The sequence below is a fragment of the Mandrillus leucophaeus genome, unplaced genomic scaffold (genome assembly GCF_000951045.1).
Source record: "Mandrillus leucophaeus isolate KB7577 unplaced genomic scaffold, Mleu.le_1.0 Scaffold65, whole genome shotgun sequence".
Taxonomy (NCBI): Eukaryota; Metazoa; Chordata; class Mammalia; order Primates; family Cercopithecidae; genus Mandrillus; species Mandrillus leucophaeus.
In genome coordinates this window covers 3313028-3334350 of record NW_012107030.1, presented here as the reverse complement: position 1 = coordinate 3334350, position 21323 = coordinate 3313028, and the positions used below count along the sequence as shown (strand labels likewise).

At 47.8% G+C, this 21323-nt stretch overlaps 1 protein-coding gene across 1 annotated transcript in view; it reads right to left on the bottom strand.

The window, feature by feature from the left end:
- RGS10 (regulator of G-protein signaling 10) overlaps window positions 1-20658 on the bottom strand; it is a 38705-nt gene extending 18047 nt beyond the window's left edge. Inside the window, exons 1-4 of the mRNA XM_012001092.1 lie at window positions 20556-20658; window positions 11433-11551; window positions 10145-10231; window positions 930-1073 (exon numbers count right to left, since the gene is read on the bottom strand). Of these exons, the coding sequence (XP_011856482.1) occupies window positions 930-1073; window positions 10145-10231; window positions 11433-11551; window positions 20556-20562 (357 nt within the window). The 5' untranslated portion in view covers window positions 20563-20658. The remainder of the gene's footprint in view (window positions 1-929; window positions 1074-10144; window positions 10232-11432; window positions 11552-20555) is intronic.
- Window positions 20659-21323: the final 665 nt, after the last annotated feature.

The window sequence follows — 21323 nt, the reverse complement described above, 5'->3', positions numbered from 1 at the left end:
CCGGGAGGCGGAGCTTGCAGTGAGCGGAGATTGTGCCACTGCACTCCAGCCTGGGCGACAGAGCGAGGCTTTGTCTCCAAAAAAAAGGAACAAAAACAAAACCAAAAACGAAATGGTACTTAGTGCTGTCATTATTGAGAATACCGAGAGCACAGTGGTCTGTACAGGTTCTCAACCCTGGCTGCACTTTAGAGTGCCTTAGGGAGCTTTGAAAAGATTCTGAGGACCAGGCTGGGGTCGATATCCCCATATGGCTACAGTCACAAAAACTGCCTTTTCACCATACATTCCACTCCCTTTGCCACCGCAAATCAACGCCCATGCACCCTTCCTACTGGCTCAAAGTCACCACTTCCAGGAGGCCCACTGCAAGTCTCCTTTAATAGCCAAATGTGAATCAGAATTCACACAGAATATGCTGCCCGATGCTAGCCTTTTCATTATGACTCGGGCTACATGACGAACTATTAATAGCTTACAGTATGGGGCCACTAAAAGTATGTGGCGGTGTCTGGATATTTGCACAGAAACAGCCTGTTTCTCCTGCCACTTTGAGTTCTCCTGCTTGCTTTCTGGAGTTTTCCATCTATTCTTACCTTCAGCAATTATAGGTTGCTTTCTCAGTACAGGCTCCTCAAATAGCTCCAGCCCCCGCTCTAATCTGGATAGAGAAGGCAGATAAACCTGCCGGTCCAAACTGTGTGTAGACCAAGAGTAAACAGGCCTGGGGAGACTTCTGTGGGGCAAATCTTGAGCTTAGGATTCCAGTCCCCGCTGTCCCCAACCATGGCCCCTCAGTGTACCTCGGTCTGCCCGGCCGGATGAGATGGTTTCCCGGGAGTCTAACATTGGGTGTTTCACTAAATTCTTCCAGGCCTGGAATTAATGTAGGTTTTCAAATCAAGGCGCAGGCAGGGAAGTCAGGTTACCTGGTCCTGGAGTTTCTGGAACATCAGAGGGTGCGGTTCTTCCAGGATCTTCTCGTTGAGCCGAGACTGCCCCTCCACGTTGACCTGTGATGAGGCCTTGCTGGACAGAAAGGTCATGTAGATCTCCTTTGCCTTTTCCTGCATCTGGAGGAGACAGATGGGGCCTGTGTGCTATCTGCACACACAGCCTTCCCAGCCTGAGCCCTGCTCTCCCCTCCAGCCAGGCCCACAGGAGCTGCTGTGGCAAGAGAAAGGCACCCCCCACAGCCCGGGGGCTCTCAGGCCACTCCAGAGAGAATTTCTATATAGGAGAACTTGCACTGCCAAGCCCCTACCCCGCAGCCACATCTCCTGGAACAAAATTGCTGCATTAACCATCCAGAAGCCATGACAGAAAGAATCCTGGCCCGCAGAGAGCACTCAGTACCATTTACAACCATCCTGTGGCCGGGCACAGTGGCTCACGCCTGTAATCCCAGCACTTTGGGAAGCCAAGGCAGGTGGATCACCTGGGGTCAGGAGTTCGAGACTAGCCTGGCTAACATGGTGAAACCCCATCTCTACTAAAAACACAAAAATTAGCCAGGCATGGTGGTGCATACCTGTAATCCCAGCTACTTGGGAGGCTGAGGCAGGAGAATAGCTTGAACCCAGGAGACAGAGGTTGCAGTGAGCTGAGATTGCCCCACTGAACTCCAGCCTGGGTGACAGAGTGAGACTCCATCTCAAAAAAAAAAAAAAAAAAAATCAAGTGAAAGTATGCACGCCTATCCCTACCAGTTATCCAGTGCCCACTAGGCCGCAGACACCTGCTTGGAGGCATCCCATTTCCTTAATCCCCTGGACATGCAGCAAAGGGCATTTTCCTGTTAATGCCACTTTCCCCATGAGGACACAGAGGTCAGGAGAGGTGGCATGGCTTATCCGAAAGCTTCTGGGAGCCTTAGGACTGTTTGGCTCCAAGGCCTCTGAATTCTGCTCAGTTCCACTTCTGCAAGACACATCGGCCCCTCCAGGTTGTGCGGTCTGCGGCCTTCCCAGGCAGGGTGATTTCCTTTTAGGTAACGAGATACTGAGCACAGGCAGTGGAGAAAACACTCGCTGCCCGCCCTCAAGTCCCGAGTGCAGTCCTGCTGGGAAGCAGGAGCCCCGATAGGTACCGGCTTCCTGTTTCACCCGAAACTAACCGAGGCGGGCTCAGGAGCACTCACGGATGGTAAGGAGATGACTTCACAGTAAGAACTGTGTCTTCAGGACAGCACGCCTCAGGGCGAGGCTGCAGGCGCAGGAGCCTTCTCCAGAACCTCCCCTGAGGGCTCGATTTTCTCTTAGAGAAAGGAGACTTCCTGTGCTCACACCTCACCAACAGCAAAAACGGGGCTGTTTCTCTGAACGTTAGACTCTAAAGCATGACCTTACCCTACAGAGCACGGCAGACAACAAATGCCTCTAAAATGCAGTCACACAGCTACGACCTATGTGTGCAGGGGTGCCTGGAAAACTGCCTTTCTCTCCAAGAGCCCACCTGGGGCTCCACATGTGCTGTGGCGCTTGGTTTGGGAAATCCCAAGCTCTGCAAACCTTCTGCCCTTAAGGAAACCACCAGAAGGTTTTGATAGCTGGTGCATGAAAGGAAGGAAGAGGATCCCTTTTTCAGTTCAGGGCACTGAGGACAAAAGATCCTGAGAAGCCGCGGCCTGGCCATGTCCTGTTCTGCGAGAAAGCAAGCCTCACCAGCACTTGCAGGGAGATGGCCCAGGCTGGGTGCACACCGAAAGCCATGCTGTCCACCCTGCCTCTGCTGTCAATAGGAGCAATGAATTGATGCCAGACTCAGTGACACAGGAGTCTCTCCAGACAAGCGTGGCTATTTAAGGGACAGGTCTGGGGGCCATCCTCGAGACCCAAGGGGGTGGCACTTAGGAGCTGGCCCTGCTGTCCTCTCTAAGACCCACCAGCTCCATGAAGCCACAGCCTCCCTCCCACCACCCCCATTCCGTCAGGAAGCGACGCTTTTGGAAAACCACTTCCTGTGTTAAAGCCACTTCATGAAAGGAGAATTTCAGCCAGGCAGATGAGCAAACTCCATGCAGAGGTCTGGGGGTAGAAATCACTTTAGACCTCCCCTCCGCTTGAATATGCACACACACACGCACACACGTGCACACACGCACACACATACACACATGAATCCAGGATATCTTGAGTGATTCTGAAATAGAAAAGTGCAATGAATGGATTGAGTCTTTGAGGTGGGGCAGAAGGGGCCGGGGGAAAGGAAGTAGGTTCCGGTGACTGCAGGTAGATAAGCCTTAAGGATCTCAGCCCTGCCCTCTCCCACCGGCTGTCCCTCCCGAGCCTGTGTGAGAACAGTGTCGGGGTCCAGGCCCTGGCTGACCAGCTTCAGACCGTAAGCGGCTGCAGGGCTCAGCTTATCTCGGCGGAGCTAGGAAGTGTGACTGAAAAGGGAAACCCTGAGACGGCGACCACAAGCCAGTCACGGGAAGGCCTGGTGTCCAGACCGAGAACAGGAGCAGAAAAGAAGAACCAGTCTCTGGAGCTATTTTGGTAGATTTTTCCAGAGCTTTGTTAACTCTATTCTAGCTACTGTCAGGGCAGGCACAGAGCTGGTGGAGTTGATTCTGTGTCTGTGGCCTGGAAGGATGTCTGACTTCTCTTCCATGGCCCTGACACACGTGGCTGGCCACAGCCTGGACCAGAGAGCCCCGTTCTCCCTGGGGAGACCCAAAGTGTCCAGCATCTGAGGCTATCCTGGCAGGCACTGGAGAAGGGTCCCACCTGAGCCCATCCACTCGGGGACTGCCCATAAAGCACCTGCACCCCAGTGAGCACCTTCCAGGCACCCCACAAGGCTGGGGCCCTTCTTCGAGGCCTGGCAGTGCCTCAGCTGTGACAATGCTCAGCCAGACGCCAGCTCTCGAATCCCACTCCCATCCCATCTGCTGGCCTCCGGCTCCCCTCTACCCCGTCTTCTTCCAGAGATGGAATGTGGGAGATAATTCCTAGGAAAATGAAAGGATCAAGACACTAACTTTACTAATATCAATTTCAGAAAGAGAAAGAGGCAAAGAAAATATCCAATAAACGATACGAGAATATTTTCAAGAACTGGCTCAGGAAACGGGAAGCAGTCGGAGGAACAGCAGATGACTTGGCAGAGACTCAGAAGAATGAACTCAAGCCCCTGCACGGGTGAGGAGGGGGTGCCGACGAGAAGCGCGTCCAGACGGCAGGAGCTCGAGGGCATCGGGTAGCCCAATGGAATTGATGAGAGTGGCAGAAAGAAGCCATCAGACCTCCAGGTCCTCCACCCCCACCACCAACCCTGAGCAGACAGGTGGCTCCCTCCCCACCTTCAACAGAAGAGTCAAGTTTTCTTTTCTAAAGAAACAGACCCAGGGAGGCTCCAGAACAGAGGCACAGAGGATGGCAAGAATGAGATGCCGAACACAATAAAGGGATTCAGGGAAATTCCAAATATAGACCCCCTAGGAAACTTCTCCTGAAAGTTAATTAGAAATATGTTCAGTTTAGGAACATATCAGCCTTGTGGCCCCCTAGGAACAGACTAGAGGGCCCTTGTCTGGAGAAAACAAAAAAGCAGGAAAAACTCAATAGGAGGATCTGAAGATAAAGTCAAAATCTCCAAAAGCCAAAAAAAAAAAAAAAAAATTTTAAATAGGAAGAATAAAACATGAAATTAAGGGCTCAATGCATCAGTGAAAGGTCATCATTGGAAAAGAGACCAGAGACAATGGAAGGAAAAAAAGTTACCAAAATGATGATAATAATAATAACAACATAAGACCATTTCCTGGAACTACAGATTTCCAGATTATAAGGCTCCACAAAGAATTCACACAATGAATGAACCCGCCTCTGCCTCCAAAGCCCCTGACTGAAGAGTTTTAGAATACTAGTGATGAAAAGATCCTGACCAGGTGGAGTGGCTCACACCTGGAATCCCAGCACTTTGGGAGGCTGAGGAGAGAGGATTTCTTTTTTTAAAATTAATTAATTAATTAATTAGTTTTTTTTTTTTGAGACGGAGTCTCACTCTGTCACCCAGGCTGGAGTGCGGTGGTGCAATCTCGGCTCACTGCAAGCTCCACCTCCCGGGCTCACGCCATCCTCCTTCCTCAGCCTCCCGAGTAGCTGGGACTACAGGCGCCCACCACCACGCCCGGCTAATTTTTTGTATTTTTAGTAGAAACGGGGTTTCACCGTGTTAGCCAGGATGGTCTCGATCTCCTGACCTCGTGATCCGCCCGCCTCGGCCTCCCAAAGTGCTGGGATTACAGGCGTGAGCACTGTAAACCTGGCCGGAGAGAGGGTTGCTTAGGAATGAAAAGAAATTTCTTTTCATTCCTAAGCAACATGGTGAGACTGCTTAAACCCAGGAGGTCCAGGCTGCAAAGAGCCATGACCTCACTATATTCCAACCTGGGTGACAGAGTGAGACCCTGTCTCAAAAAGAAAAGAAAATTGCTGGGCGTGGTAGTTCACACCTGTAATCCCAACACTTATGAAGGCCAGGGCATGTGGATCACCTGAGGTCAGGAGTTTGAGATCAGCCTGACCAACATGGCGAAACCCCATCTCTATTAAAAATACAAAATTAGCTGGGTGTGGTGGAGGGCGCCTGTAATCCCAGCTACTTGGGAGGCTGAGGCAGGAGAATCGCTTGAGTCTGGAAGACAGAGGTTGCAGTGAGCTGAGATCATACCATTGCACTCCAGCCTGGGCAACAAGAGCAAAACTCCATCAAAAAAAGAAAGAAAGAGAGAGGGAGAGAAAGAGAGAGGGAGGGAGGGAGGGAGGGAAGGGGAAAAATAGAAAAGGAAAGAAAAGAAAATAGCTCCTGTACTATCCCGGAGAGGGAAAAAAAGAAAAAAAAACAGAACAGTTTACATATAAATTACTGATTCTCAACAAAAGTAGAAGACTAAGAGACGATGTCTTCAAACTTCTAAGTGTGTTTCACCCCAGAATTCTACGCTCTGTCAGATTTTCAGTAAAGTAGGAGAGTAGGGGAAAAAATAACATTTCCACTCAACAAGGTCTTTACATATCTACCTGCCAGACCCCCTTCTCTGGAAGCTATTGCCGGCTGTGTTTTGGGCTCTTCTCTTGTGAGTCATTCTGGAGGGAAGAAGTCATTCTCGTGTGCTGTTCCCAAAATGAGGGAATGACTCAGGAGAGAAGAGGACTTGGATCCAGGAAATGGAATGCCTTCGTCCTACAAAGAGGAAGGACGTTCACCATGTGTCAGGCATGGGTCTAGACTCTCGGAGACAGTGGGGAAGAAGCGGCCCCCCACTCCCAGATCCCAGAAGACAAACCACACAGAAGATGGGCAAGTAAATGACATGGATACGCAAAGTTGGTGTTAAAACAACGGAGGCGAGAGTGGGATTTGTATCGACCCCTCAACTGCCTTAGTTGATGGAGAGAGAAAAATCCTCCCACAGTCTCCCTGCTGGAACAGATGTGATAAATTTGACTGTGAAATCCAGTTAGGTTAAGTGCACAACAGAGGATTAAAAACAACTGGCCAGGCGCGGTGTCTCATGTCTGTAGTACCAGCACTTCGAAAAGCCGAGGTGGGCGGATCATCTGAGGTCAGCAGTTTGAGACCAGCCTCGCCAACATGGTGAAACTCCGTCTCTACTAAAAATACAAAAATTAGCCAGGCGTGGTGGCACACGTCTGTAATCCCAGCTACTCGGTAGGCTAAGGCGGAAGAATCACTTGAACCCAGGAGGCAGAGTGTGCGGTGAGCAGAGATCGCGCCACTGCACTCCAGCCTGGGCGACAAGAGCAAAACTCCGTCTCAAAAACAAAAACAAAAACAAAAACAAGTAAAGAAGGAAATTCAGTTAGGCAACTTCTCCCGGTGCCTATGCTGCCCCACACTTTCTGTAGTAATTTCGAGCTTACTGCCTGGTTTTACTTCCTAGGCAGTGGGACTCACTAGGGAACGCCTGGAGTCAGAAATGTGGCTCTGAATTCTTTTTTTGTTGTTGTTGAGACAGGGTCTCATTTTGTCACCCAGGCGGGAGTTCAGTGGCACAATCATACCTCACTCCAGCCTTGACCTCCCCAGGCAACTACAGGCACAACCCATCATGTCTAGCTAACGCTTTTTTTTTTTTTTTTGGTATTTTTTTGTAGAGACAAGGTCTCACCATGTTGCTCAGGCTGGTCTCGAACTTCTGGGCTCAAGTGATCTACCCACCTCGACCTCCCAAAGTGTTAGAATTACAGGCGTGAGCCACTGTGCCCAGCCTCGGGCGAGCTGCTGCTTAGCCACTCAGATCATATCCCTGCATCTTCGAATGGGAACGATGACTCACATTGGAGCCCAAACACTCCAGGCCAAACACCCCAGGTGTCACCAATGCCTCCACCCAATCTGCATTCTCAGGCAGTGACGGGAGGGTGGCATTCACTGCACCAAAGCAATTGCCAGGTGCATTCCAGGCTTAAGGACACAGACTTTCAAGAAGTCCTATGCTGGGCCGAGCGCAGTGGCTCACACCTGTAATCCTAGCTTTTTGGAAGGCCAAGACAGGCGGATCACTTGAGGTCAGAAGTTCGAGACCAGCCTGGCAAACATGGTGAAACCCTGTCTCTACTCAAAATACAAAAATTAGCCAAGCATGGTAGCACACGCTTGTAATCCCAGCTACTAGGGAGGCTGAGGCAGGAGAATCGCTTGAACCCAGGAGGAGGAGCTGCAGTGAGCCAAGATCGCACCATTGTACTCCCGCCTGGGCAACAGAGTCAGATCCTGTCTCAAAAAAAGAAAAGAAGTCCTGTGCTGGATGTCAGGGGTACAGGCAGGGAAAGGGACTGCCCGTTCTGGAAGCTCTCTCTTTAGGATGTGGACAGGGCAGAGCAACCCAACACCAGACCTGCCTGACCTGAAAGGCTGGAAGCGGCACATCGAAAGTTTGACCCCTCCTTCCAACCACTCCACTGAAGTCCTGCAGGGGCTTTCCCAGTCCCGCTCACCTTGGCACCCAGGTCCCCAGGTGTGGCTGCCCTGTCAGCCTGAAGCACAGCACAGCGGCCTCCCCCTCAAACATGCCACTCATCCCTTGTGGTCTTCCCTCAGCTCTTCTTGCCAGCCCTGCCTGCCCACACACTGTCCCTGCTCCCGGGAACGCCCTCCCGATCTCAATGCCAAGTCTCAGCTAAACAGCCACTTCCCCTGGATCCCTCCCCATTGCCCCCGCCTTGCTCCCACGACACAAGTGCTCCCCATCTCTATACTCATCGCACTTGCACAGGCTTGCTCCGCTCGAGGCACCCTTTCCCCGGAGCCGCTCACCTGTCTGTCCCTGGGCTGCCTCCTGTTCAGTGCCAGGCACCAAGCAGGCACTTCACAAAGATTTGGGGAATTCAACTGAAGGAGGCACACAGCAGCATGGTGGTGCAGAGAACAACGGCTGACTTCAGGGAGCTGGTTCAAGTCCTAGCTCTGCCATGGTGCGGGGACCTCACTTCCTTGTCTACACAGCAGGGGCGGACCGGCCCACCCACAGGCCCCTCCTACCTCTAATACTCAAAAGAATAAGGCAGGGGAATAGACATCTGTTTGCTTGCTTGACTCTGAGCTAGGATTTTACAGTGAGGCAGGTCGCAGCAGTGGCACAGTCTAGCATTTATCGATGGTGGTCCCCGGGCCCTGTCCTCGGTGCTGGGGACAAAGGACAAAGACGAGGCTCTTGTGCTGAAGGCTCTCAGCTTGAATCCTAGCATTCCAAAGCATCTCCCACCACCTGCTTCTCACCTTCCCCTGAGGCCCTTCTCCACCCAGGAGGCTCTGGCCAACGTCATCCAGAGGAGACCGTGAGGAGAGAAGAAGTCAGAAAGCCAAACCCAAGGGCCACGCCCAGCAATGCTTTCTAGGTGGGCCTGGGAAATTCAAGTCAAAGAGAATCCATCTTAGAATCCTCCCTTGCCACCTCCGGAGAGGAAGGTGGCAGAGAAAAGGCCGTGCTGTGCCATCTGGGGGGATGTGTGTCTGCGCCCTGAAAGGCCTGTGAATAAACCCATGATGTACATTTTCCAAGCAGTTGTCTGCAAATGCCTCACAGCTCCTGGCCCGTGGATTCCAGCTTTTGGAGACGAAGGCTCAAAAACTGGAAACTCACAAGCCGCATCTGCCCGTGGGTATGTTTTGTTTGGCAGGCAAAGTTTTAAATTTTTTTAAAATTAGTTCCAACATTTAAAAATCATCTGGTTTCACATAAGGATCCAAATGTCCAGCTTCTTTAGAAAAACAGGCAGCACTAGGTAGAATATAAGAGATGCCGTGGGAAGAAAGGCCCCAGGGTCCCAAGGCAAGCAAAGATCTAGGAGATCGCCATCAGTAAGTTGGCGGAGACAGAACCTGAAGCAAGGGAAGCCCAGACAGCCACAGGCCCTAAACCACCAGCCGCAGCCTGTGCAGGCAGACAGAATGTCCTTAGCTGGCCCCAGTCCCCAACACTCCCTCCAGCCTCACACTAGGAGCCTCCTTCATTCATATGACTTACTGGCTCCTGCAGGCATTTAGCCAGCAGCCTCTTAGAAAGATGCAGGGCCAGGCCTCATAAACCCACCCAGGGCACAGGCCTCCTTCCCCATAATCTCATCTACCCTCCCTCATACCCAACCAGCTGACACTGGGAATGAAGGCAAAGAGGAGGCATCTACCCAGGAGAACAGTCAGAGACTTTCTCCACAGGATGCTCGCCAACTACGGGACGCTCAGTACGATATATTGAATTATTGACAATCCCTCTGATGCACCTTGTGCTTTTATCATTACGCATCTACGTATCGTTTTACCATGTCCAAAAATGATAACATGTCAAAATCTGGGGGAAACATCCTCATAACTTATTCATGAAGAAAAAAATTCTATGCAATGAGGAACTCTAAATGACATAAATTGTTATTTTTATTTTAAATATTGGTCCATTTGAACAGCTCCATTTAAAAATGGGTTAACTCACCCTTTTAAAAAGATTAATATTTGATCAACACAAGGTACCTAATCTGAAAAATAAATCTTCCCCCAAAACTAATATGAATCGGGGATCTTTAGGCAACTTCAGAATCTATTGGAAAGGCAGTTGTATAACTTTGTAAGGAAAGGGGAAAAAATTATCAAGAAAGTGATTACAGAGTGGAGGAAATACCTGTGTCTTATCTTGCATTTTCTTAAAATCTTCACATGCTAGCCAAAACAAAACATTTTCTTCACTGAATTCTTTTTTTAAAAATTCCTGTGGATACAAAGAAAAAGAGTCACACAGTATTCTACTTCTAAAAAAAATAATAAAACAAATGGCATTTCCCTTCAAAGACTGATTTGGCAAAATTCAACAGAGGAGCATGGTCCAATTACCCATCGAAAACTCCACTCTGAAAAGCAAATGAGTATGTTTAATGTTAAAGCTGTAATTTCATATGCATTTGACCTGAATGGTTTTGACGTTGTAAAGAAGAGTACAAATGAAGCAGGAATTTACTCATATTTCTAAGCTGACAATAAATTACCAAAAAGTAAATTAAAGTGGAAGATATACTGGTTCCCTCCAGAGGGTGTTTAAACAAAGTACATGCCTCTAAACTCAGGCTCTTTTTTTTTTTTTTTTTTAAACAAAAGAAAAGAAAACACATTAAGCATGTGTAAAGACACCATGACACAAACTATTTGAAGTTGGAATTATGTGTGTTTTCTTACAGCCGATCTTGGGCAGTCCATGGCACCGCCAGCTCCTCTGCTGTGCAGACACCTCCTGAGTTGCAAACACTGCCCACAGTGGCCTGGTGACCAGGAACTAGAAGCCTAGTACCACATGCCACTCCCTCCCTGGGAGCCCCAACAGGGACCAACTGCATGAGGACTCATCCTATTCCTGACCCAAGACTTAAAGACAGAAGTGACCAGGACTCATTCTTGAAATACACACGTGGTCTTCCATTTGGCACTGGGGGCTTCTGCTGGTCAGAAAAGTTATTTCTAGATGGCATCGACAGTTCCCCATCCATCAGCCCTGCTCTCGGAGGTCCCTTTGCCAAGTTCGCATTGCCAGTCTCTCTCGGTCTGTCAACAATGCATTCTGAGAATCCTCCAAGCACGAGAGAAAAAGCCTTCACATCAGAGAGACCCAGAGCTGGGAATTCCTCATACAGACTCCACCAGTGGGCATGGCACCTTCTCTCTCCTCCCACCCTGTACCCCTCCCACCTCACTACACAAAAACCAGAAACAGGCTGCCCATCTGTGACAGCGTTGCCAACACAGTCATGACAGATGAGAAAGTCTCACCCTCAAGCTGGGATTGACAGTACTAAACTCTTAAGCTGGCATAGAGAGTGCTAAGCTGATACACAATGCTGAACTGGCCTATTTCTCCCCTGCGTGCATCAGAACTTCCGCACATACGGCATCCATCCTGATTAACAATGAAAAAGACAAACCCTAAATCTTTTCACGCCTTCCGGGTCTTCCAGTAGATTCTCCAGGGATGCCGCCCATTTGGCTGTGCTCTTGAGGCTCTGGTGGCTGCTGCTGGAGCTACCATCACTGTCATGGATGTCTGCAAAGCAAAGTTCAGATTGCACATGTGGCCAAAATACACTGTCATTTTAAGAAATCTGCATGCAATGGTCAGTACTGCCATCACCATCACGGCTGACATAAACCAAGTTATGTCTCAGGCTCTGTTCTAAGTGCTTAACATGATGGACTCATTCTTGTCACACAACCCTGTAAGGCAGGCACTACTATTTCCTCCATTTTACAGATGGGGTAAACTGAGGCTCAGAGGGATGAAGGGACCTGCCATTTCCCACCAAATCCTTCCCCTACTCTCGTGTCCACTGGCCAATTCGGAGGCAGCCCTCAAGTCACCCTCAAACCCTCCTCCCAGAGAACCATGATTCAACAGCAACTGCTTCCCCATAGCGCTTTGTGCACAGACTTACAATTATGATGCTCTGTTGTGACTATTTACATGACTGACTCCCACTAGTCTGAAGGCTCCTATATGTCCTCATCTTGTACCTCTAGCACCTAGTTCATTACCTGGCATAGAGATTAAAAAACTCATTGCAGGATTGGACCCACATGATGGTGCAAAATGTCAGAGGGTTGCCAGAATACCCAGGCATCAAGATAAATGTCATTTCAGGCAATAGCTTTGTTTGTTTGTTTGTTTGTTTGTTTGTTTGTTTGTTTTTGACAGAGTCTCACTCTGTCACCCAGTCTGGAGTGCAGTGGCACAATCTCGGCTCACTGCAACCTCTGCCTCCCAGATTCAAGCAATTCTCCTGCCTCAGCCTCTCGAATAGCTGGGATTATAGGCGATTAGCAACACGCCCAACTAATTTTTGTACTCTTAATAGAGACAGGGTTTCACTATGTTGGCCAGGCTGGTCTCGAACTCCTGACCTCAGGTGATCCGCCCACCTCAGCATCCCAAAGTGCTGGGATTACAGGCATAAGCCACCGCGCCTGGTTCCTCAGGCAATACCTTTTTAAAAAATCAAAATTTGTGCTTAAAAAATCCAGATGAACAAAATACCCAAATTTTCCAAATTTTAAATAAAGACAGGATCAGTTATATTGATTTTTCCTTTTGCTTCAGGGTCCAATATGGCTCAGCATTACACTGTTATTTTTTCCTGACTTTATTAAACTTCAGATATTTTGTTCATCACGAATGTTTTTGCATTCATTTTGATCTTTTAAAACACCGCATTAAATGTCATTTATAGGCTGGGTGCCCTGGCTCACACCTGTAATCCCAGCACTTTGGGAGGCCAAGGCAGGCAGATCACCAGAGGTCAGGAGTGAAACCTCATCTCTACTAAAAATACAAAAATTAGTTGGGTGTGGTGGCATGCGCCTGTAATCCCAGCTCCTTGGGAGGCTGAGGCAGGAGAAATGCTTGAACCCAGGAAGCGGAGGTTGCAGCGAGCCAAGATCACGCCACTGCACTCCAGCCTGTGCGACAGAGCAAGATTCCATCTAAAAATAATGATAATAAATACATAAATAAATATCATTTATCCTGATGCCTGAGGTTTTTGGCAACCCTCTTACATTTTGGTACACAGAGAAAATGGATGAAAACTCTTTGCATCTGCACATCTTCCACTGCACTCTCTGACTCAAGACACTGAGAAGTCTCCTGTGGGGGATGGGGAATCTCCAAATAACACACTTCAGCTGCTTCTCTGCCTGCGGGAGGAGGGAACAATGAAAGCATGCTTCATTCTATGGCATGTGATCCCTTCCTGGAGTCAAGGAAGAACCATGGAATGTCACTTCAGATGGGGCCAGGTTCAAAACCCAGTTTCCTGGCCAGGCACGGTGGCTGACGCCTGTAATCCCAGCACTTTAGGGGGCTGAGACGGGTGGATCACTTGAGGTCAGGAGTTCAAGACCAGCCTGGCCAACATGGTGAGACCCCGTCTCTACTAAATATACAAAAATTAGCCGGGTGTGGTGGTGGGTGCCTATAGTCCCAGCTGCTTGGGAGGCGAGGCAGGGGAATCACTTGAACCTGGGAGGCAGAGGTTGCACTGAGCCAAGGTCGTGCCACTGCACTCCAGCCTGGGTGACAAGAGGGAAACTCCGACTCAAACGAAACAAAACAAAACAAAACCAGTTTCCCCGATTCAAAACTATAGGATCTTGGGCAAAATCTTGTGTATATTTGAAAATCATCCCCCATCTCTTGGGTTATCATAAGGATTCAAAAACGGAAGCACATTAGGCACCTAGCAGCACACCTGGGACACAGTAGACGCTCAACAAATGTGAGTTCCTTTCTCCCCATCCCTAAAATAGCCATCTATCAAGCAAACTACTTCTATAACTAACACTTTTTCCCCACTGACTTTTTTTTTTTTTAACTAGAGACATATTTCTATAAAAAAAAAAGTTTGAATCTAGGAGAAAATAAACTTTTAATTAAGAAATCAGCAAGGCCGCGCGTGGTGGCTCACTCCTGTAATTCCAGCACTTTTGGAGGCCGAGGCAGGCAGATCACAAGGTCAAGAGATCGAGACCATCATTGCCAAAATGGTGAAACCCTGTTTCTACTAAAAATATAAAAATTAGCCAGGCATGGTGGTGGATGCCTGTAATCCCAGCTACTTGGGATGCTAAGGCAGGAGAATTGCTTGAACCCGGGAGGCGGAGGTTGCGGTGAGCTGAGATCGCGCCACTGCACTCCAGCCTGGTGACAGAGCAAGACTCTGTCTCAATAAATAAATAAATAAATAAATAAATCAGCAAAGCAAATCACTTGTACATGATATTTTTTTTTAAAACAAAGTCTCCTAAATATTAATTGCTGCAAACAGCTAGGGGGCCACACAGCTAAAAATGGTTTTGGAGAAAATCTGTATCAGAGCACACTGGACTTACTTAATAGTGACAGCTCCTGTGATCTCTGATGTTCTATGGGGGGTCAAAATACACGTTGATTTCTTGATCCCCTGGGACTCCGAATCCAAGCACTCGGGGAAACTACCAGGATTTCAGACATTCACCAGATGACATGAGCTAAATTAGAACCAGGCTGGCTGGGCACAGTGGTTCACGCCTATAATCCAAACACCTTGGGAGGCTGAGACAGGAGGATGGCTTGATCTCAGGAGTTCAAGACCAGCCTGAGCAACATAGTGGGACCCCATCCCTATAAAATATTTAAAAACTAGGCTGGGCACGGTGGTTCACACCTATAACCCCAGCATTTCGGGAGGCCCAGGTGGGCAGATCGCTCGAGCTCAGGTGTTCAAGACCAGCCTGGGCAACATAGTGAAATCCTGTGTGTACAAAAAATACAAAACTTAGCTGGGCATAGTGGCATGCACCTTTAGTCCCAGCTATTGGACAGACTGAGGCGGGAGGATAGCTTGAGCCCAGGAGTTCAAGGCTGCAGTGATCCATGATTGGGCCACTGTACTTCAGCCTGGATGACAGACCCTGTCTTAATCAATCAATCAATCATCAATAAAGCAGAAACTCAGAAACCCGGCAGGGACCATGCTTCAATGCTCATTGGCAATAGAGTACATAAGAGAATTATTTGGGGCAAATCCTTTCCTCTAACCATGAAGCAAACTCACTTAAACACATCACCAAATGGAGCTGATGCTTTTCTAAAGTGACCCTCCAGTTCGTGGATATTAAATTAGTTCCCTGCTCTCTTTGTAAATGCCGCAGTGGCAAGCTCCTGAACACTGAGTTTCTTTCCAACAAAGTATAAATCCAATTAAAAGATCATTATTACAAGAAATTTCTGCAGCAGGGTTCATTCTGCCAAGCATTCCACTAATTTACTCTTCTGCTCTTCGCCCAGAGAATACAGTTTGACAATTTACTCCATTTCCCCAGCAGATCTTCTCTTAAGTAAATAAATCTAGAGACACAAGTTCACTGTTCCAGGAACAATCTAGGCAGCTGCAAATTTCTCTTGCCATGGCAGAACCACTTTGGCCATAAGTTTTCAACCTTGGTCTGAAAGGATTCCAAAACTCTGGACACTCTTTTCCATAATAAACCAGACCATGTTTGAGTTTTCACTGTCACACCGTCTTGCAAATAAATACACACAGTAGATTACCATTTAGCCAACAGAGTGTCTGAGAGTTAAGAGAGTTGACCTCACTGTTAGACAATCGCCAACCCCCACCCTTTATTTCATACTCTAATCATTTTTGCACATTAGGTTTGTGTGTCTGTTTTCATTTGAACAAAAAGTTTTACAACTCAAAGCACGCTAATGTGGTCCAACCCCACCTCCCCCACCACCTCATTTTATAGACTGGGAAGCAAAAATCCAGAAGATAAAATGGCCTAGCCAAGGTGATGCAGCTAATGAATCACCGGATGGACCCAATACGGGGACCTGTGTGGGACATCAGCTGTCCTCACCAGGGCCATGTCTGCAGAATCCCAGGGCTCCTGGGAACACAGTTAGAAAACCGATGGGCCCTTCCATTCCACTGCCTCCTGGGCTAACATCTCCCTTCTATCACATGTCATGAAACACATTTACAATGGACACTATTACAGAAGAGCATGGAATTTTCAGGGGCGGGTCAGAAAGTACACCGAGATGGAGCTGCTCTTTATAGCCATGGGTATTGGTTTTCTGGCTTTGGTGCTCTAGATAAAGAGTAATTCCTTCTTGCTTTTGCCCACCTTCTGTCCCCATAAGTGGCATAGAAGATCCTTCTATCTGAGATACCCACTCTCTATCTGTCATAAGTTTTTATTTTCTCCAGAAATGTTGGTTTGAATTTTTCTAAGACTTCCTGATTGTCTTTCGAGTTGAAGGCTTCTGGCTATTGCACCCCACCCTTCTAAAATCCATCTTGACTGATATCAGTATAGACAGATCTTGATGAGACAGCATTTGCAAACTCCACTCGCCAAGTGGCATCTCTCTTTTCCAAGTCGCTATCCCCAGCCTCCAATATGACTGAGCAGACAGGGATAGCCCTTAGGCCGAGGGCACTTCTGCAACTCAGGGTCCCCTGCCCAGGGGACACACTAAGTAATAAATTCCTAAGCCATCTCAGCTCACTTTAAATGTTACGATCCGCCCGCCCCCGCCCACCGGCGGGGTGGCTCATGCCTGTAATACCAGCACTTTGGGAGGCCAAGGCAGGCTGATTGCTGGAGCTCAGGAGTTCAAGACCAGCCTGGGCAACATGGCAAACTCCCGTCTCCACAAAAAATACAAAAATTAGGCCAGGCATGGCGACTCACACCAGCACTTTGGGAGGGAGAGGTGGGCAGATCATGAAGTCAGGAGTTCGAGACCAGCCTGGCCAACATGGTGAAACCCTATCTCTACCAAAGATACAAAAAATTAGCCTGGCGTGGTGGTGCACACCTGTAATCCCAGCTACTCGGGAGGCTGAGGCAGGAGAATTGCTTGAACCCGGGAGGTGGAAATTGCAGTGAGCCGAGATGGCGCCATTGCACTGCAGCCTGGGTGACAGGGCAAGACTACGTCTCAAACAAAACAAAACAAAAACAAACAAAAAAAAACCACAAAAATTAGGTGGGCATCGTGGTGTGGGCCTGTAGTCCTAGCTATTCAGGAGGCTGAGGTGGAAGGATCGCTCGAGCCCAGGAAGCAGAAACTACAGTGAGCTGATACTGCATCACTGCACTCCAGCCTGGGTGGCAGAGCCAGACGCTGTCTCAATAAAACAAAAAAACAAACAAAATCATAAAAAAAGAAAAGAGGCCCAGCACAGTGGCTCATACCTATAATCCCAGCACTTTGGGAGGCTGAGGCTGACAGATCACAAGGTCAGAAGTTCAAGACCTGCCTGGCCAACATGGAACACAAAAATTAGTTGGGCGTGGTGGCACGAACTGGTAATCCTAGCTACTCAGGAGGCTGAGGCAGGAGGATTGCTTGAACCCGAGAGGCGGAGGCTGCAGTGAGCTGAGATTGCACCACTGAACTCCAGCCTGGGTGACAGAGACTCCGTCTCAGAGAAAAAAAAAAAAAAGAGAGAAAAAAATGTTACAACCAAGGGGGAAGGGGAAGCAGGTTAAAGTAAGTAAGTAAATACATACATACATGCATACATACATACATACATACATAAATGTTACAACCAGTCTAGTAATATTAGAAGAAATAAATACTCTTTCTCAATAGCAAAACAGGTTTACTTCTGAACTTAAGAATAAAGCAAAACCAAGATTTCCCAGGTGCCCAACTACTGGTACCTGGATCCACAAAGTTCCAATATTCTTCTATCCCTTTTCATTGATAAAAGCTTCCAATTCAGAGAGATTACACAAGAAAGCAGGACTGATATGAATAGGTGGAAAAAATGTCAAGCATGTTCTCCAGCAGTTTTACGATCTCTCCAGCTAGGGAAGACCTGCCTGTGATATTTGTTTGTTTCAATTTTATCATGCTGTTTGATTTTTGTTGTCATTGTTTACTTCAGCTGTAAAACATTTTTGCAATAAAAGTTTTGAATACAAGTTTTGAATAAAAGTTTTTGGTGTTTTGTTTTCTTAGCTTCTAGGCTCTTTAAATCATTTTAGACCTTCAAATTTTTTGCATGCAAACTGCATATTTTTCAGCAAATTTATTTTCAGACTAATCTGTCATTAGCTAATAATAATGGTTAATACTTCAAATGGGCCAGGCATGGTGGCTCACACCTGTAATCCCAGCACTTTGGGAGGCTGAGGTGGGTGGATCACTTGAGGCCAGGCATTCAAGACCAGCCTGGGCAATATGGCAAAATCATGTCTCTACAAAAAATACAAAAATTAGCCAGGTGTGGTGGTGCACTCCTGTAATCCCCAGCTACACGGGAGGCTAAGACAGGAGAATCACCTGAACCTGGAAGGCAGAGGTTGCAGTGAGCTGAGATTACACCACTGCACTCCAACCTGGGCAACAGAAAAAGAATCTATCTTTAAAAAAAAAAAAAAAAAAGGCTAGGCGCTGCGGCTCATGCCTGTAATCCCAGCACTTTGGGAGGCTGAGGCAGGCGGATCATGAGGTCAGGAGTTCAAGACCAGCCTGGCCAACACGGTGAAACCCCGTCTCTACCAAAAATATAAAATTAGCCGGGTGTGGTGGTGGGTACCTATAGTCCCAGCTACTTGGGAGGCTAAGGCAGAAGAATCGCTTGAAACCAGGAGGCAGAGGTTGCAGTGAGCCGGGATTGTGCTACTACACTCCAGCCTAGATGACAGAGTGAGACTGTCTCAAAAAAAAAAAAAAAAAAGGTTGGCACAGTGGCTTATGCCTGTAATCCCAGCACTTTGAGAGGCCGGGCGGATCACGAGGTCAAGAGATCGAGACCATCCTGGCCAACATGATGAAACCCCATCTATACTAAAAATACAAAAAATTAGCCAGGTGTGGTGGTGCACGCCTGTAATTCCAGCTACTCGGGAGGCTGAAGCAGGAGGATTGCATGAACACGGGAGGCGGAGGTTGCAGTGAGCCGAGATCGTGCCACTGCACTCCAGCCTGGTGACAGAGCAAGACTCTGTCTCAAAAAAATAAAAAGAAAAAAGAAAAACTTGCAAATGATATACGTGCTGGGTACTGTTCCAGGCTTTTACCTGAATTAAATAATTCAGTTCTCACAATAACCTACTGATGTGGTTATTTCCACTTTGCAGATGAAGAAACTGAGGCACAGTAACTCACAAGGGTCCCAGCTAGAAAATGGGAAATCATGGCCCAAACCCAGGTACTCCTGCTCCAGAGTACATGCTCTTTACCAAAGGCTCTACTGCCATTTTTAGTTTTTATATCTGCTGATCTTTGTACTCAAAGAGACCAGAACACAACAGCCTTTAAGAGACCAAGAACAATCACACTTTGGGGAAAAAACAGAAAACTGGGTAAGAGTCCAATCCATGCAGGAAAAAAAAAGTCACATAAGACCAGGTGGAATCATCTAGCACACAAACACAATGTATATCCGTTTTCCATTTATGCTTATGCTGCCCTATGTGGCTTCTGGCGTCAGTAAAAGCCATTATTTCAAGGATGGGTGAAGCATCACAGTGCAGATGGCTGGGGCTGGTTGCTTGGAGCTTATTTTATGATGCATTATTTATAGATGCTATGATGTCATATCTAACAGAGACCTTCTCCAGACATTAATTCCTTGGAAATCCATACTCAAAAGGCATCTGTAACACTCATCAGAGATGAATGCTCACAGCATGGATTTCTGCTGTTAATCTGCAGGAAGGTCTGTGTAATTATCCTGCATAGACAATTTCTCCAAGTCAAATAATATTTTAGTAATATCTCACTATCCAGTTTCCTCAACAGCAGAGTCAACTTACATCCTCAGAAGGTTTGTCCTAAGTACTCCCTCAAACTCACAGGCTATTAAACATTCAAGTCCAGGAAAAGGCAGATATTAACCCTAAATTCCAAAGTGGTTTGGTACAACTCACATGCACAGGCGTGCACCTTTAAAATACTCTACTTTGTAATGAAGTTTCAAAGAAAGTACACACCCCACAAAACTTACTGAAAACCTCTTGTCACCTATGCCACATCAAGTGTATTACATTTTTTAAAACGTCCTCCCAATCTGGAATCAGAGAGTCATTTTGTTACAACTGGTGATCTGTGTAAGGCTCCCGAGAAACTGGGTCATGGAAACATCGTATCTAAATATTACTTAAGTGTTTATCGGCTCCAGTATCTAGCTGCTGAGAATAACTACCCCGCCTGCATGCAATTCCCCTGCTGGGGAGATTTGATTGAACCGCAGTTAGCAGGAAATAACATCAAAAGTGAAAAAAGTTTTTCAGTAATCATAGTAATAGCCAGCGTCCGAGTCAGGAGAAGGAAAGCAGGTGACGGAGGGTTGGCTCCACTCAGAAAGGGCATCGTGGCGTTTGCACACGAGGGCACAGGCCTCACAGAAAGCCAAGTGTTCCTTTTGGCCCTTCCAAAGTCACCTGTGCACCTCTGTGTCCTCACAGCACATTCTTCCCAGCCCCTGTCCCACCCAGGGCCAAGGCGACTGCTGACATGGAAAGGGGTGGGGGCCATTCCTTACGTTCCATGCTCTGGGGTCCACCTGAGAAGTTCCACGCAGACCAACAATCCACTGCCTTCCCAGAGACGCCTTGTGTGAGAAAGGCAGAGACTGGAGGGCTCCCCAGCACCCTTGGGTCTGAAGAAAAAACAAGCCTCAACATCCTCTTTTAAGTGGACTAAACAACAGATGGCCACTGATTTCCAGTTTCTACCAGAGGGAAGGAAATAAGAACGCCGAACTGTTATTTGTAGCCTCCCTAGACTCTCCACTTTCTAGGCAAAGGCCAGAAAAAAGAAAACGGCCCAGCAGCCCTAGCCTGAAAACAAGACCCTGTCATCGATTTTCTCCACTTCCAGAAGCCCCTGTGTGTCCTCTGGGGCCTCACATTTCTGCGTAAAGCTGCCCTCACTCTCCTACTCTGCTCAATCTGTCCTGCCCTCCCTGGAGGCAAAGTAAATGACTTTTTCCTCCAAGGTCAGTCAGGTGGATGGTGCATTTCTTGAAAGCAAGGGCTGCGTCTTCCGCAGGGTCAGCATGATGTCTGGTACTCAAGTATATATTTTATAGTGATAAATATTTGCTAAGGAATGAGCAAAGTCAGGCACCAGGCTAAGGGTAGAGGGCACAGAAAGGAGGATGGATAGCTATTAAAAATAGTTGAGGCTGGGCGTGGTGGCTCACGCCTGTAAACTCAGCACTTTGGGAGGCCGAGGGGGGCAGATCACCTGAGGTCAGGAGTTTGAGACCAGCCTGACCAGTGTGGAGAAACCTAAAAATACAAAATTA